Source organism: Pristiophorus japonicus, chromosome 2, assembly GCF_044704955.1.
Source record: "Pristiophorus japonicus isolate sPriJap1 chromosome 2, sPriJap1.hap1, whole genome shotgun sequence".
Taxonomy (NCBI): domain Eukaryota; kingdom Metazoa; phylum Chordata; class Chondrichthyes; family Pristiophoridae; genus Pristiophorus; species Pristiophorus japonicus.
In genome coordinates, this window is record NC_091978.1 from 348426285 (window position 1) to 348439428 (window position 13144).

At 46.3% G+C, this 13144-nt stretch overlaps 1 protein-coding gene across 1 annotated transcript in view; it reads right to left on the reverse strand.

Moving 5' to 3' along the window:
• Positions 1-13144, reverse strand: part of LOC139234891 (serine/threonine-protein kinase 32B-like) — a 268203-nt gene that overhangs the window by 32456 nt on the left and 222603 nt on the right. The window contains exon 5 of the mRNA XM_070865743.1: positions 2512-2615. Within this exon, the coding sequence (XP_070721844.1) occupies positions 2512-2615 (104 nt within the window). The remainder of the gene's footprint in view (positions 1-2511; positions 2616-13144) is intronic.

Here is a 13144-nt window from a genome sequence, read left to right on the forward strand (position 1 = left end):
CTGGGGCTGCATGAATAAGGCTCCTCCTACGGCCAGCTCCTGCTTCCTGCCGACCCGACTCCCGCTTCCCGCCCCCGGACCGGACCGGACTCCCGCTTCCCCCCCCCCCCCACCCCGCCGCCGGACCGGATCCGACTCCCGCTTCCCCCCCCCCCCCCCGCATCCGGACCCGACCTGACTCCCGCTTCCCCCCACCGCCCCCCACCCCCCCCGCCCCCGGACCGGACCTAACTCCCGTTTCCCCCCCCCCACTGCCTCCGGACTGGACCTGACTCCCGCTTCCCCGCCCCCCCTCCCCCCCGGACTGGATCCGACCTCACCCCCCACCCCCGACCTCACCCCCCACCGACCTGTCCTCCCTCTCCCTCCCTCCCCCCGACGCGAACCGAACCGACCTTCCTCCCACCACCCCCCCGACCCGACCCAACGCCACCTATCTGTAAATCTGGTGCTGGGGATGTGCCCTGCCCGAAGGCTCTGGCCCGGCCTGTTCAGCCTCACCCCCCCCCCATTCTCCTTTCCCCCCCCCCATTCTCCTTTCCCCCCATTCTCCTTTCCCCCCCCCATTCTCCTTTCCCCCCCATTCTCCTTTCCCCCCCATTCTCCTTTCCCCCCCATTCTCCTTTCCCCCCCCCATTCTCCTTTCCCCCCCCCATTCTCCTTTCCCCCCCCCATTCTCCTTTCCCCCCCCATTCTCCTTTCCCCCCCCCATTCTCCTCCCCCCCCCCCATTCTCCTTCCCCCCCCATTCTCCTTCCCCCCCCATTCTCCTTCCCCCCCATTCTCCTTCCCCCCCCATTCTCCTTCCCCCCCCCATTCTCCTTCCCCCCCCATTCTCCTTCCCCCCCCATTCTCCTTTCCCCCCCCCATTCTCCTTTCCCCCCCCCCATTCTCCTTTCCCCCCCCCCATTCTCCTTTCCCCCCCCCCATTCTCCTTTCCCCCCCCCATTCTCCTTTGCCCCCCATCTCTGCGCCCCCCCATCTCTTCCCCCCCTTCTCCCCCCCTGCTCCCCCCTCTCTCCCTCTACCCCCCTCCTCCCCCTCCCCTCGCTGTCAGAAACACAGACACTTACAGACAGAGAATGACAGACAGAGATAGAGACACTGACAAAGACACACTGAGGGGGGCATCCCAGCACGCTGTTGGAGGGCTCCCGGTGCTGCAGTTGGTAAGTAGAAAATGCTTTATTTATTGATTTAAAAAAATATATATATTTCTTATTAATTTTTTTTGATTGATTTATTGGTTGATTTATTGATGTATTTAACATTTATTATTGATGATGGCTCTTTATTTGTAAAACTGAAGTGTTTAATGTTTGTAAACTTCCCTTTAAACCCCCCTCCCCCCATTCCCTACGCCTGATTTGTAACCTACGCCTGATTTTCTAAAGTGTAGACAAGGTTTTTTCGAGCGTACAAAAATCTTCACTTACTCCATTCTAAGTTAGTTTGGAGTAAGTTTTCACTGACGAAACTTTGAAAACTGGCGTAAGTGGCCGGACACGCCCCCTTTTGAAAAAAGAATTCTGTTCCAAAGTGAAACTGTTCTAACTGACTAGAACTGGAGCAAACTAAATGACGAGAATTCCGATTTCTAAGATACTCCGTTCTACACCAGTTGCTCCTAAAAATCAGGAGCAAATCATGTGGAAACTTGGGGCCTTAAAGTGCCATAACCTACAGGGTTACGGACTTATAGTTGGTAACTGAGATTAGACTGGAATGACCTTTTGTTGAACGGAGCACATATAATGGTAAGTACTGCAGGGATTGGAATACGGTCAGGGTGATCTCCTGGCTTAGTTTTGATTTCCTGGATAGGTCGGAGAGGATTTTTCCAAGATTTTTTTCTCCCTAAATTGGCCTGGGTTTTTATCTGTTTTTTGCCTCTCCCAGGGGATCACATGGCTCCGGTTGGGGTGGAGTGTAAAATGTTTCAGTATAAGGCGTGTTGCAGTTGTGAGGTGGACTGGTTGGGCTGGGTGCTCTTTGCCTTTCTGTCATTGGTCATATGTTTATATGTAACCTTCAGGGTTGCTGACCAAAGGCCGTGCAACTCTTTATCGGCCGGCGAGGACATGATGAACCTAAATGGCCTCCTTCTGCGCTGTAAATTTCTATGTTTCTATGTTCTAAGTTTCTTTTTGCCTCCTGTATTGAAATTAAAAGCTGGAGATATTCCAGGATGTGATTTGATTATGAGGTTTATGACTCCAGACAGCTCATTCTGCACACCACACAGCTTGGATAGGTTTTCTTGTTAATAATGATATTATAAGTATTATAAGATATCATACCAGAGATTTCTATAGTGCAGAGTTATAGTCAACATGTATAAAATAATTTGATTTAAAGCGGTGGTAGAAAATTGAAATGCAAACGTGTAAAACATGGACTTTTCAGTTAGTATTCATTTTCCACTGTTAGCTCTTTACAGTAATATTTATAAAAAGAAGAGATTATCTGACATTGTGCATGGCAAAAATAAGATCTAATTTGTACATCTTACCCAGCCCCGCAACAGTTCATAAGATGTAATACCCAATGACCACCAGTCCACAGGATATGAGTAACCAGGTGTTCCTTCCAAAAAGGACTGAAAAAGCTCTGGAGCTAAAGAGAGGTTAAAAAGAGGCAAAATCAGCCAGAATATATTTATAGAAACATAGAAACATAGAAAATAGGTGCAGGAGTAGGCCATTCGGCCCTTCTAGCCTGCACCGCCATTCAATGAGTTCATGGCTGAACATGAAACTTCAGTACCCCCTTCCTGCTTTCTCGCCATACCCCTTGATCCCCCTAGTAGTAAGGACTTCATCTAACTTCCCTTTTGAATATATTTAGTGAATTGGCCTCAACAACTTTCTGTGGTAGAGAATTCCACAGGTTCACCACTCTCTGGGTGAAGAAGTTTCTCCTCATCTCGGTCCTAAATGGCTTACCCCCTTATCCTTAGACTGTGACCCCTGGTTCTGGACTTCCCCAACATTGGGGACATTCTTCCTGCATCTAATCTGTCTGAACCCATCAGAATTTTAAATGTTTCTATGAGGTCCCGTCTCATTCTTCTGAACTCCAGTGAATACAAGCCCAGTTGATCCAGTCTTTCTTGATAGGTCAGTCCCACCATCCCGGGAATCAGTCTGGTGAACCTTCGCTGCACTCACTCAATAGCAAGAATGTCCTTCCTCAAGTTAGGAGACCAAAACTGTACACAATACTCCAGGTGTGGCCTCACCAAGGCCCTGTACAACTGTAGCAACACCTCCCTGCCCCTGTACTCAAATCCCCTCGCTATGAAGGCCAACATGCCATTTGCTTTCTTAAACGCCTGCTGTACCTGCATGCCAACCTTCAATCACTGATGTACCATGACACCCAGGTCTCGTTGCACCTCCCCTTTTCCTAATCTGTCACCATTCAGATAATAGTCTGTCTCTCTGTTTTTACCACCAAAGTAGATAACCTCACATTTATCCACATTATACTTCATCTGCCATGCATTTGCCCACTCACCTAACCTATCTAAGTCACTCTGCAGCCTCATAGCATCCTCCTCGCAGCTCACACTGTCATCCGCAAATTTGGACATACTACATTTAATCCCCTCGTCTAAATCATTAATGTACAGTGTAAACAGCTGGGGCCCCATCACAGAACCTTGCGGTACCCCACTAGTCACTGCCTGCCATTCTGAAAAGTACCCATTTACTCCTACTCTTTGCTTCCTGTCTGCCAACCAGTTCTCAATCCATGTCAGCACACTACCCCCAATCCCATGTGCTTTAACTTTGCACATTAATCTCTTGTCCCACACAAGACCTTGTGGGACCTTGTCGAAACCCTTCTGAAAGTCCAAATATACCACATCAACTGGTTCTCCCTTGTCCACTCTACTGGAAACATCCTCAAAAAATTCCAGAAGATTTGTCAAGCATGATTTCCCTTTCACAAATCCATGCTAACTTGGACCTATCATGTCACCTCTTTCCAAATGTGCTGCTATGACATCCTTAATAATTGATTCCATCATTTTATCCACTACTGAGGTCAGGCTGACCGGTCTATAATTCCCTGTTTTCTCTCTCCCTCCTTTTTTAAAAAGTGGGGTTACATTGGCTCCCCTCCACTCGATAGGAACTGATCCAGAGTCAATGGAATGTTGGAAAATGACTGTCAATGCATCCGCTATTTCCAAGGCCACCTCCTTAAGTACTCTGGGATGCAGTCCATCAGGCCCTGGGGATTTATCGGCTTTCAATCCCATCAATTTCCCCAAACACAATTTCCCGACTAATGAGGATTACCCTCAGTTCCTCCTCCTTACTAGACCCTCTGACCCCTTTTATATACACATTATAAAGATTCAAAGGTACGATCCAGTGACCATAAAGATGCACAGCTAATACATACTGTAGCATTGAGTTATACTCCCCTACTTCTGATAAGGAATGCACATTTTATTACAAGAAAGGTGGTCTAGTGCAATTGCCCTACTGGGAAGAAAATACATACTATAATAATAAATACCCTAATTTATACAGTGTTTAAATTTCTTTTTTAATTGACTTGAGAATAATTACTTTATAACAATATAATCATCATTAATGCATCAATTATTAACACATTCTTTTAATCAAGCAAGGGGTGCAAAATAAAACAGCCAATTTTAACTCTGCTCATTTTCATCATTGCTAACTTCACGATTTTCGGGCTCTGTTGCCTCTATACGTGCCCGCCTGCCTCTTCTGGGGGTGCAGCCTCAGTGCTGCCAGCTATTAGTGGGCAGGCACTGAGGTGCTCCCTCTTGGTAGTGGAAATTCCGATGGGAACGTGCCGTGAAAATCTAAAGTGACACCCTCCCGACCGAAGGAAATGGTTCGGGAATGAGGCAGAACCATAGAGCTCTACTCTGAAGAGGAAAACCCAGCCTCTGATATCCGCATGAATTGTCTGGTAAGCATCACTGGGTGGGGATGAGGATTGGAAATCCTGGTTGCTTTTCCCTCTCCTTAATTTAGGGACACTGAAGCCAATTATTGAAGGTCTGCTGCAGCCTTAGCTAAGATCGACTAACTCAGCACGGACTGGGGGGTCAAACCTGGGAGTTTCTTTTGTCACTTTAATACTCAGCACCACTCCAACATCTCCGTCCTCAGCCTCCTGCACTGTTCCAATGAAGTTCAACGCAATCTCAAGGAACAGCAACTCATGTTTCGTTTAGGCACTTTGCAGCCTTCTGGACTCAACATCAAGTTCAACAATTTCAGACCATAACTTCTGCCCATATTTTGTTCCCTTTCCTCCTTTTTTTTAACCCCTCCCCCCAATCTTATGTATTTTTTCTCTTTGTTTCCCATGGCAGCTGGTAATTATCCAGCTATTCACACCCTATCTAAACTAATTATTTTCTAACTTCTGCCATTACCATCTCAAGTCGGCCCATCATCCCTTTTGTCCCTTTAATCTCTCCTGTCTTCCACCCTATCACAGACCTTCCATTCAGGAAGGATAGAATAAAAGGAAAAGGAGGTGGGGTAGCATTACTGGTTAAGGAGGAGATTAATGCAATAGTTAGGACGGACATTAGCTTGGATGATGTGGAATCTATATGGGTAGAGCTGCAGAACACCAAAGGGCAAAAAACATTAGTGGGAGTTGTGTACAGACCTCCAAACAGTAGTAGTGATGTTGGGGAGGGCATCAAACAGGAAATTAGGGGTGCATGCAATAAAGGTGCAGCAGTTATAATGGGTGACTTTAATATGCACATAGATTGGGCTAACCAAACTGGAAGCAATACGGTGGAGGAGGATTTCCTGGAGTGCATAAGGGATGGTTTTCTAGACCAATATGTCGAGGAACCAACTAGGGGGGAGTCCATCTTAGACTGGGTGTTGTGTAATGAGAGAGGATTAATTAGCAATCTCGTTGTGCGAGGCCCCTTGGGGAAGAGTGACCATAATATGGTGGAATTCTGCATTAGGATGGAGAATGAAACAGTTAATTCAGAGACCATGGTCCAGAACTTAAAGAAGGCTAACTTTGAAGGTATGAGGCGTGAATTGGTTAGGATAGATTGGCGAATGATACTAAAGGGATTGACTGTGGATGGACAATGGCAGAAGAATGTTCCCAATGTTGGGGAAGTCCAGAACCAGGGGACACAGTCTAAGGATAAGGGGTAAGCCATTTAGGACCGAGATGAGGAGAAACTTCTTCACCCAGAGAGTGGTGAACCTGTGGAATTCTCTACCACAGAAAGTGGTTGAGGCCAATTCACTAAATATATTCAAAAAGGAGTTAGATGAAGTCCTTACTACTAGGGGGATCAAGGGGTATGGCGAGAAAGCAGGAATGGGGTACTGAAGTTGCATGTTCAGCCATGAACTCATTGAATGGCGTTGCAGGCTAGAAGGGCCGAATGGCCTACTCCTGCACCTATTTTCTATGTTTCTATGTTTCTATGTTCTTTCTTCCCCTCCCCCTTTCAGTGTTCTTTAAGAATCTGTTAATTTCGAACATTTGCCAGTTCTGACCTGAAACGTTAACTCTGTTTCTCTCTCCACAGATGCTGCCTGACCCGCTGAGATTTCCAGCATTTTCTGTTTTTATTATCTGGGAGTTTCTTCGTCAGTTTTACATAACACCATGACTTTGTCAACTGAGCCATCAGGGCAATGGAGGCTGTTCCTTTTGGAATGCTTACAAAACCTCCCCTAAATCAATTTTGACTCAGTCATATTGTATGTGTACCACTGGGTCTTTGCAAGAGCACTATTCCCCTGACTGATAGCTAACTGTTAATTACTGCTCATCAATCCTCATTATGAAATATTTGAAGCCATCATAAATCTTAATAACAGTCTTTACTTTCTAATATATTTTGTAAGGCATCCATCATTACTGACATATAACCACACAGACATAAAGCAACTGAATGACTTTTACATTTCATAATGAAACACCTTATATAATTATCTGGCACTTGATGGACGACTAAAATCTCAGGGCAATTGAGATTAAGACCTAAATATAATGAGAATGAATTTGCTCCCTATCCAAACTACTAGCTGGGTAAGAATATGAAATATGTCATCTTTCATTGAAAAAGTAAGTAAGTAAACTCCTGAAGGTACGATGTTCAATTCTGCTTCATTTCTATTTGTAAGCAATCAGATTATCACACACAATTATTTTGGCACAGTATTGCCACCATTGTAACAGAACCTTGCTCGCATCTGCTGAAGTAACCAGCCAAACTCTACTAATTCAACAACAACAACAACAACTTGTATTTAAATAGCACCATTAACGTAGTGAAATGTACCAAGCCGCTTCACAGGAGGATTATGATTCATCAATAACCATCAAAATACTTGCAGTTATGCAAGGTAGTTTATCCCCTGTCAGTGAAAGATGGGATTGTTCATTAATGCTGCAGATAAATCCTATGCATCTATGGTCCTGACAAAATATTTGATAATATCATTCAGGTTGACATACGGGTTGTATCCGACAACAGAAGTTTGTAATTACAGTCCAAAGCTAAATTGCAAATTGTCATGTTTTAACAAACTCTCACTTCCTGCTCCAGAGACAACACTTATACTCTTCTGAAAGATATCTTGCTTTACGTGTGGCTTTTTGTGGACAATTGATAATAATGGGGAAAAATAAAAATAATGCACAGTTTTGTCGAGAGAACCCATAAACATCCTTAACACGAGTTCTGACGTGGAATGTTACACTGCAGAATATGACTTTGTGGCACCCATTTTGAACCAGGAAAATGTGCAAAACACATACCAATTCCTACCCCATAGGCCCTTATACGAGATAAGATTACAGCCTGTAATCCTTCATAGCAGACCATTGTAAAGAGTTAAAAATTATTATTATCATGATAAGTTCCAGTGATTCTTACAATATAAAAATCAGTGAAGGAACAGAAATATACCCTCAGGCATGGTGCTTACTCTGAGAACGGCACTGAGTTCAATTTACTGTCATGAATGCAACGACAAGGCAACAGAAAGCAGTATAAATCAGATAACTATTTGTAGGTAGTGAAATAGTCCAAACTTAATTTTAGAACTATAAGAAATTTGAGTTAAGAAATTGCAATTATATAGATGAGAGCATCCTCTGGAAATCAGCATTTTGCTGAAAATTTGATTACAGCTAAAGTAAACTCATTTGAAATATAATTTGGATACATTTGCATAAAACAAAGCAGCAGTTGAATACATTAGTGCCAGATTGTCAAGAGGGCAAACTGAGCATGAAGACTGCCAAATGCACAAGTCACTATTCTGTGCATGCTCAGTCAATCAAATTTGATTAATGTTGCATCCACTGGCGATGTGAAGTTATTCATTTCCTTCCCTTTTTTCACAAGTAATGAACGTATTTATATGCAAAGGCAAACTCTGCTGAATTCCATTGATTAGCTTTTTAATCAACAATTAGGTATTCTTTCACTGCCCTTAACGTAGTCATTCTCAGGGTCTTTTACAATCAAGAGTCACGAACATGGAGAAAGTTTCAAATATCTGTTTGCACTGCAGCAATATATCCAGTTTCAATCAAGATGTCCGAACCGAAGGTGGGGGCCTGATTTTAATCCTACCCGCCTGCCAGAAACCAGACGGGTGGGCAGTTATAACTGCGTAGGTTAGCTACCCATTCGGAGCTTGCTACTTTCCTGCTGCTTGTGATCATAAGCTTCAGGCAGCTGAGTTGCCGACCTACCGCAGGCGGGGGGCCTCAATGGATTTCTCCAAATGGGGGTCCTGTTATTGTCAACAGAACCACAATTGCATCTTAACCTGGGCCTGAGCAGGGAGGCTGCTGCAGCTTTCCTGCCAGGGGAAAGCAGGTTGCCTGTTGTCAGAAGGATGAAGAAGGTAAGTCAGAAACATTCCTTTGTGGGGCCAGAAGGAGCACGAATGCTCAGAACTAGTGAGTAATGAAGTGCCATTTAGGCTCTAGCTGTAACTGCAGATCAGTTATATATTTGCCGCAATACGTCTGCAAGTGCATTGTATGATTGGGTTTGTCTTTTGCTGCTAGTTCCCATGGAGGCTTCAATTGGAAGGTGAAAACTGGGAAATCAGTGCCAGCAATCTAAGCTGACTGTTTCAGCACTATTTTGAGCTTTCTGCATTGTGAAAATCATCATCATCATCATAGACAGGCCTTCGAAACAAGGATGACTTGCTTCCATCCCCCAAAAAAAGATGAGTTCATTAGTGTTTCGCAAGAAGAACCCGAACTACATCCTCAAGGGTGGAAGATGCCTGTGCGTGGATTTTTTTTATGTGTGGTGGCCGTTGCACACCAGCCACCACACGGGCTTGACAGAGTTAGGTCTTGGTCCAGTGGCAAGGATTACCCAAGACAACTGGAGACCTGCTCTGCTGCACGGACCCAGTGCGCACACATATCGCACAGTGTGGGTTGGCCCATGCTGCCCCTGGGACCCTGGCCTCCCCTGGGCCCCGACCATATCCCTCCACAATCTCTCGCAGCTCCTTCACCCCGATCTCGTTGCTCCTGCTGTACCTGCCCATGCTCCAATCACCGACCTGGACCTTGCTGACGTCACTCTTCGCTGCCGTTGCCCTCCTGCACCAGCTCGTGCTGCTCCCTGGAGTTGCATGCCTCCACAAAAAAGAATCAATTTTCACCACCATTTGACCATTATTTTAAACTATGTGGGACATATGATCTGGAGCATATGACAGAGCCCCCCTCCCGACTTGTTCAGACAATGAAAGTGCGTCTTTACGATCCCAGTTGTACTCTCGATGACCAATCTTGTAGAGGTGTGTGCTGTATTTCAGCACTGATTTGTTGCTATTCGGGCCACTCTTTTTGGAGCTATTATCCATGGGAGGAGGTGGCAGGCTTTGTCACCTTGGAAGCCATCTGTTGACCTACATTTCTACCCTGAAGAAGTTGGGGTGAACTAAGTTTTGAAAAATGGATGTATCATGACAAGTTCCAGCATATCTGGCACTGACATGTCGGATCCTTTACATATTGTTAGAGACCATGACACGATTTCCCCTACCTGGACGGGCAGCGTCAAGCGGGAGATGACGACCCCGCTTCTGCAGTGATCCCAGTCAAAAAGATCTTCCCATAATAGGCCTTATTCGGCCCGGCTTGCGCGTTTCCCGGCCCAATTAAAAGGAGCGGGTCTGGTGACGACACCGGATCGCACGATTCTTGCCGGTATATTTTTATAGATAGATTTTTTAAATTAATCAAAGGGACCATGGCCCTGTTTGCTAACCGTTGCTTTTTCAGACCTTAACCTAGTGTGAGTGAGTGCAGATCTCCACCATGACCTCAGAGAGGCAGAGATCAGTGCCTCGTTTTTGTGATGATTCCTTCCATCATCTTGTGGAGGGAGTGAGAGCATGTAGGAAGATTCTGTTCTCTATGGACGGCAGGAAGAAGCCTCCCCAGCAGACAAAAGCAGCGTGGCTTCACATAGCCCAAGATATAACGACCATTTCAGTACGTGGGTCCAGTGCCGGAAAAGGTTCAATGATCTTCTAAGATCAGGAAAAGTGAGTATAAAGCTACACGTACCTTGATGATGCTGTGCCTGTCATCACATCCCCACCATTGTGCATTGCCAACCATACCCCTGCACAACGTTACTCAGCCCAAGATCCCCGAGACCTTCATCCATCCATCTCTTTCTATTTACACTCTAAGGTCCCCATCTTAATTTCCACCCCTCACACGCAGCATTATCGTTATGCAATGAAAACAAGTAACAGCACAAAAGGAGGCAACTTTGTATCACCAAGCCACTCCATGCAAGTCTCCCTGAAAAACTGTATCCCATTCCATTAATTACACTCATTCCAAAAGTCTCAATCGACCTTCTCTTCTTTCCTTCCTTGCGGGAAAAGATTGCCCACATTAAGAGAGAGAGGGAGAGAATGGGAGGAGGCCCTCAATCGATGTATTATTTGACCCATGGGGAGGAGGCAGCGATGAACATAGCTGGAGTGGTGGAGGTTCCAGAAGTGAGGCAAGGAGAGAGGGGCTCAATAGAAGAAGCTGGTGACAGAATTATTATCTATATAGTTGCATGTCTTTCATCAGTCACTCCTATGGGGTGTTATGTGAACAGAAAATGAATGGTCATAATGTGTACAATGGTGTGTGTCTGCACTTGACATCTCATATATGAAACTCATATCATTACTCTCCCACAGGTCCATCAGGAGACCCCCACTGTCCTCGAGCAACAACAACTCCTCAGGAGAGCCTTCTGCCTCTGAGGGCGCAGCTTTACCTCAGACAACGCAACTCAGCTCCAGTACAGACACGCACACCTTGGTTGGTCCGTCGCGCGATAGAGTAGTGTTGTCACCTGGTGCCTCACAGATCATAAGTGAGCAAGAACAGATGGTGGGGACAGTGACAGCAATGGAAATTCATCATCGGAGAGCGCAGGAATCTCCGAGCTCTGCTCGGCTGCATGCAGACACTAAGCCTCGGGGGCCATCTTGGAGCTGCAGGAACTGGTTTTGCGACTGCGCTGACTATGAGTATTGAGAGAATGGAGGAGTCCTTCTCCAACATGAGCAGCACCGTGGCGGTCACTGGCAACAATAGCTTCCTCAATAGATAGGATGGCCACCTGCATGGAGGAATCACAGCGCCAGTGTAATGACAACGTGGTTTCTCTTCTAAATAGATGAGCATCCTATGGAGGACAGATGGGCATCTATGGAGGAGAGAAACCAGAGGCTCATAAACATCCTTTGTAAGAGGGATGTCAGTATAGACTTGTGTCCTCATGGCCTCACTGAAGTGCAGCAAGGTGCTCTTCAGCTCCTTGCTAGCAGGAAAGTGCGGGTGGCGCATGAGAGGGATGATGGTGGGAGGGCACATGGAAGTAGGGGCTCCTCTCCAAGCGCTCAAACTTCCACCCGCTTGCCAACCCCTCGGTTAGAACCCAAATGCCTCCCCCGGACAGTGATGACCAAGTCTGCCTCTGCACAGTCGCAGGAGGAGCAGACTTTGACAGGGCCCTCACAGGCTCCAAAACCCAGAGGACGACCACCAAAGGCGCCTAAGCAGGTGCAGCAGGGAGGTGAGGAGGCTGCCTCTACCTCTGCTGAAGCCACAGGGGCAGCACCACGAAGCAGCATGCGAAAAAGAAAGATCCCACACAAAATAGTCACAATAGTATTCACTTGGGTGTGTTTCTCAGTATCAGTATGATGTTTGTAATATATGGACCAATGTTATTAAATCATTTATTTGTCACACTTTGCAGTCGCAGCCAAAAGTATGGGATCGAATGGAGGTGGCAGAGCGTAGGGTCAGGGCTGATTTGACATCCAGCCATGGTGGTGAGAATGAAAACAAGGGACGAGTAATTGTTTGTCTGGTTTATGTTGTTGGTGTGGGGTCCTGCAGACGCCTATGGCAACTAAATGTGCGACCTCCACAAAGTTAGTTGAACCAGGCATTTATGAGGGCATCCCTGGCATGACGGGCAGCAACGTTCTCACGTACTGGTCTCATTGGCACTGTTGGCTCCTCCAGGTGTTCCTCATCGTTGTTGCCAACATCATGGTGCTCCTCCTTCTCCGATGAGACTCTTCGCTTTGCACCATCTTCCTCATCCAGCACCAGTCCTCACTGCTGCGGGATGTTGTGCGGGGCGCAGCAGACCACGGCTATTCTGGAGACCCTGGCTGGTGCGTACTGAAGGCCTCCTCAAGATCTGTCCAGGCATCTGAACCAAATTTTCAGCAAGCCTATTGTTTGCTTGCTTTTACTTCTGGTCGAGATGCGGCTCTGATTATATCATCCCTCGGCCTCGCTTGTTGGCCTCCTCAAAGGTGTCATGAGTCAGGTCTTGAGGGGATAGCCTGTGTCACCAAGCAGCCAGCGGAAAGACTGTTTGGCGGAGCGAAGAGCTGAGGGATGGTGGACTGGTGCAGGAATTAAGAATCATAGCAGCTGCCAGGGAACTTGGCGCACACATGGATGTTTATCTTCCTGTGGTTGCAGATCAGCTGTACATTGAGGGAGTGGAACCACTTGTGGTTAACAAATTGGTTTGTGATGGGTGCCCTGATGGCCACATGTGAGCAGTC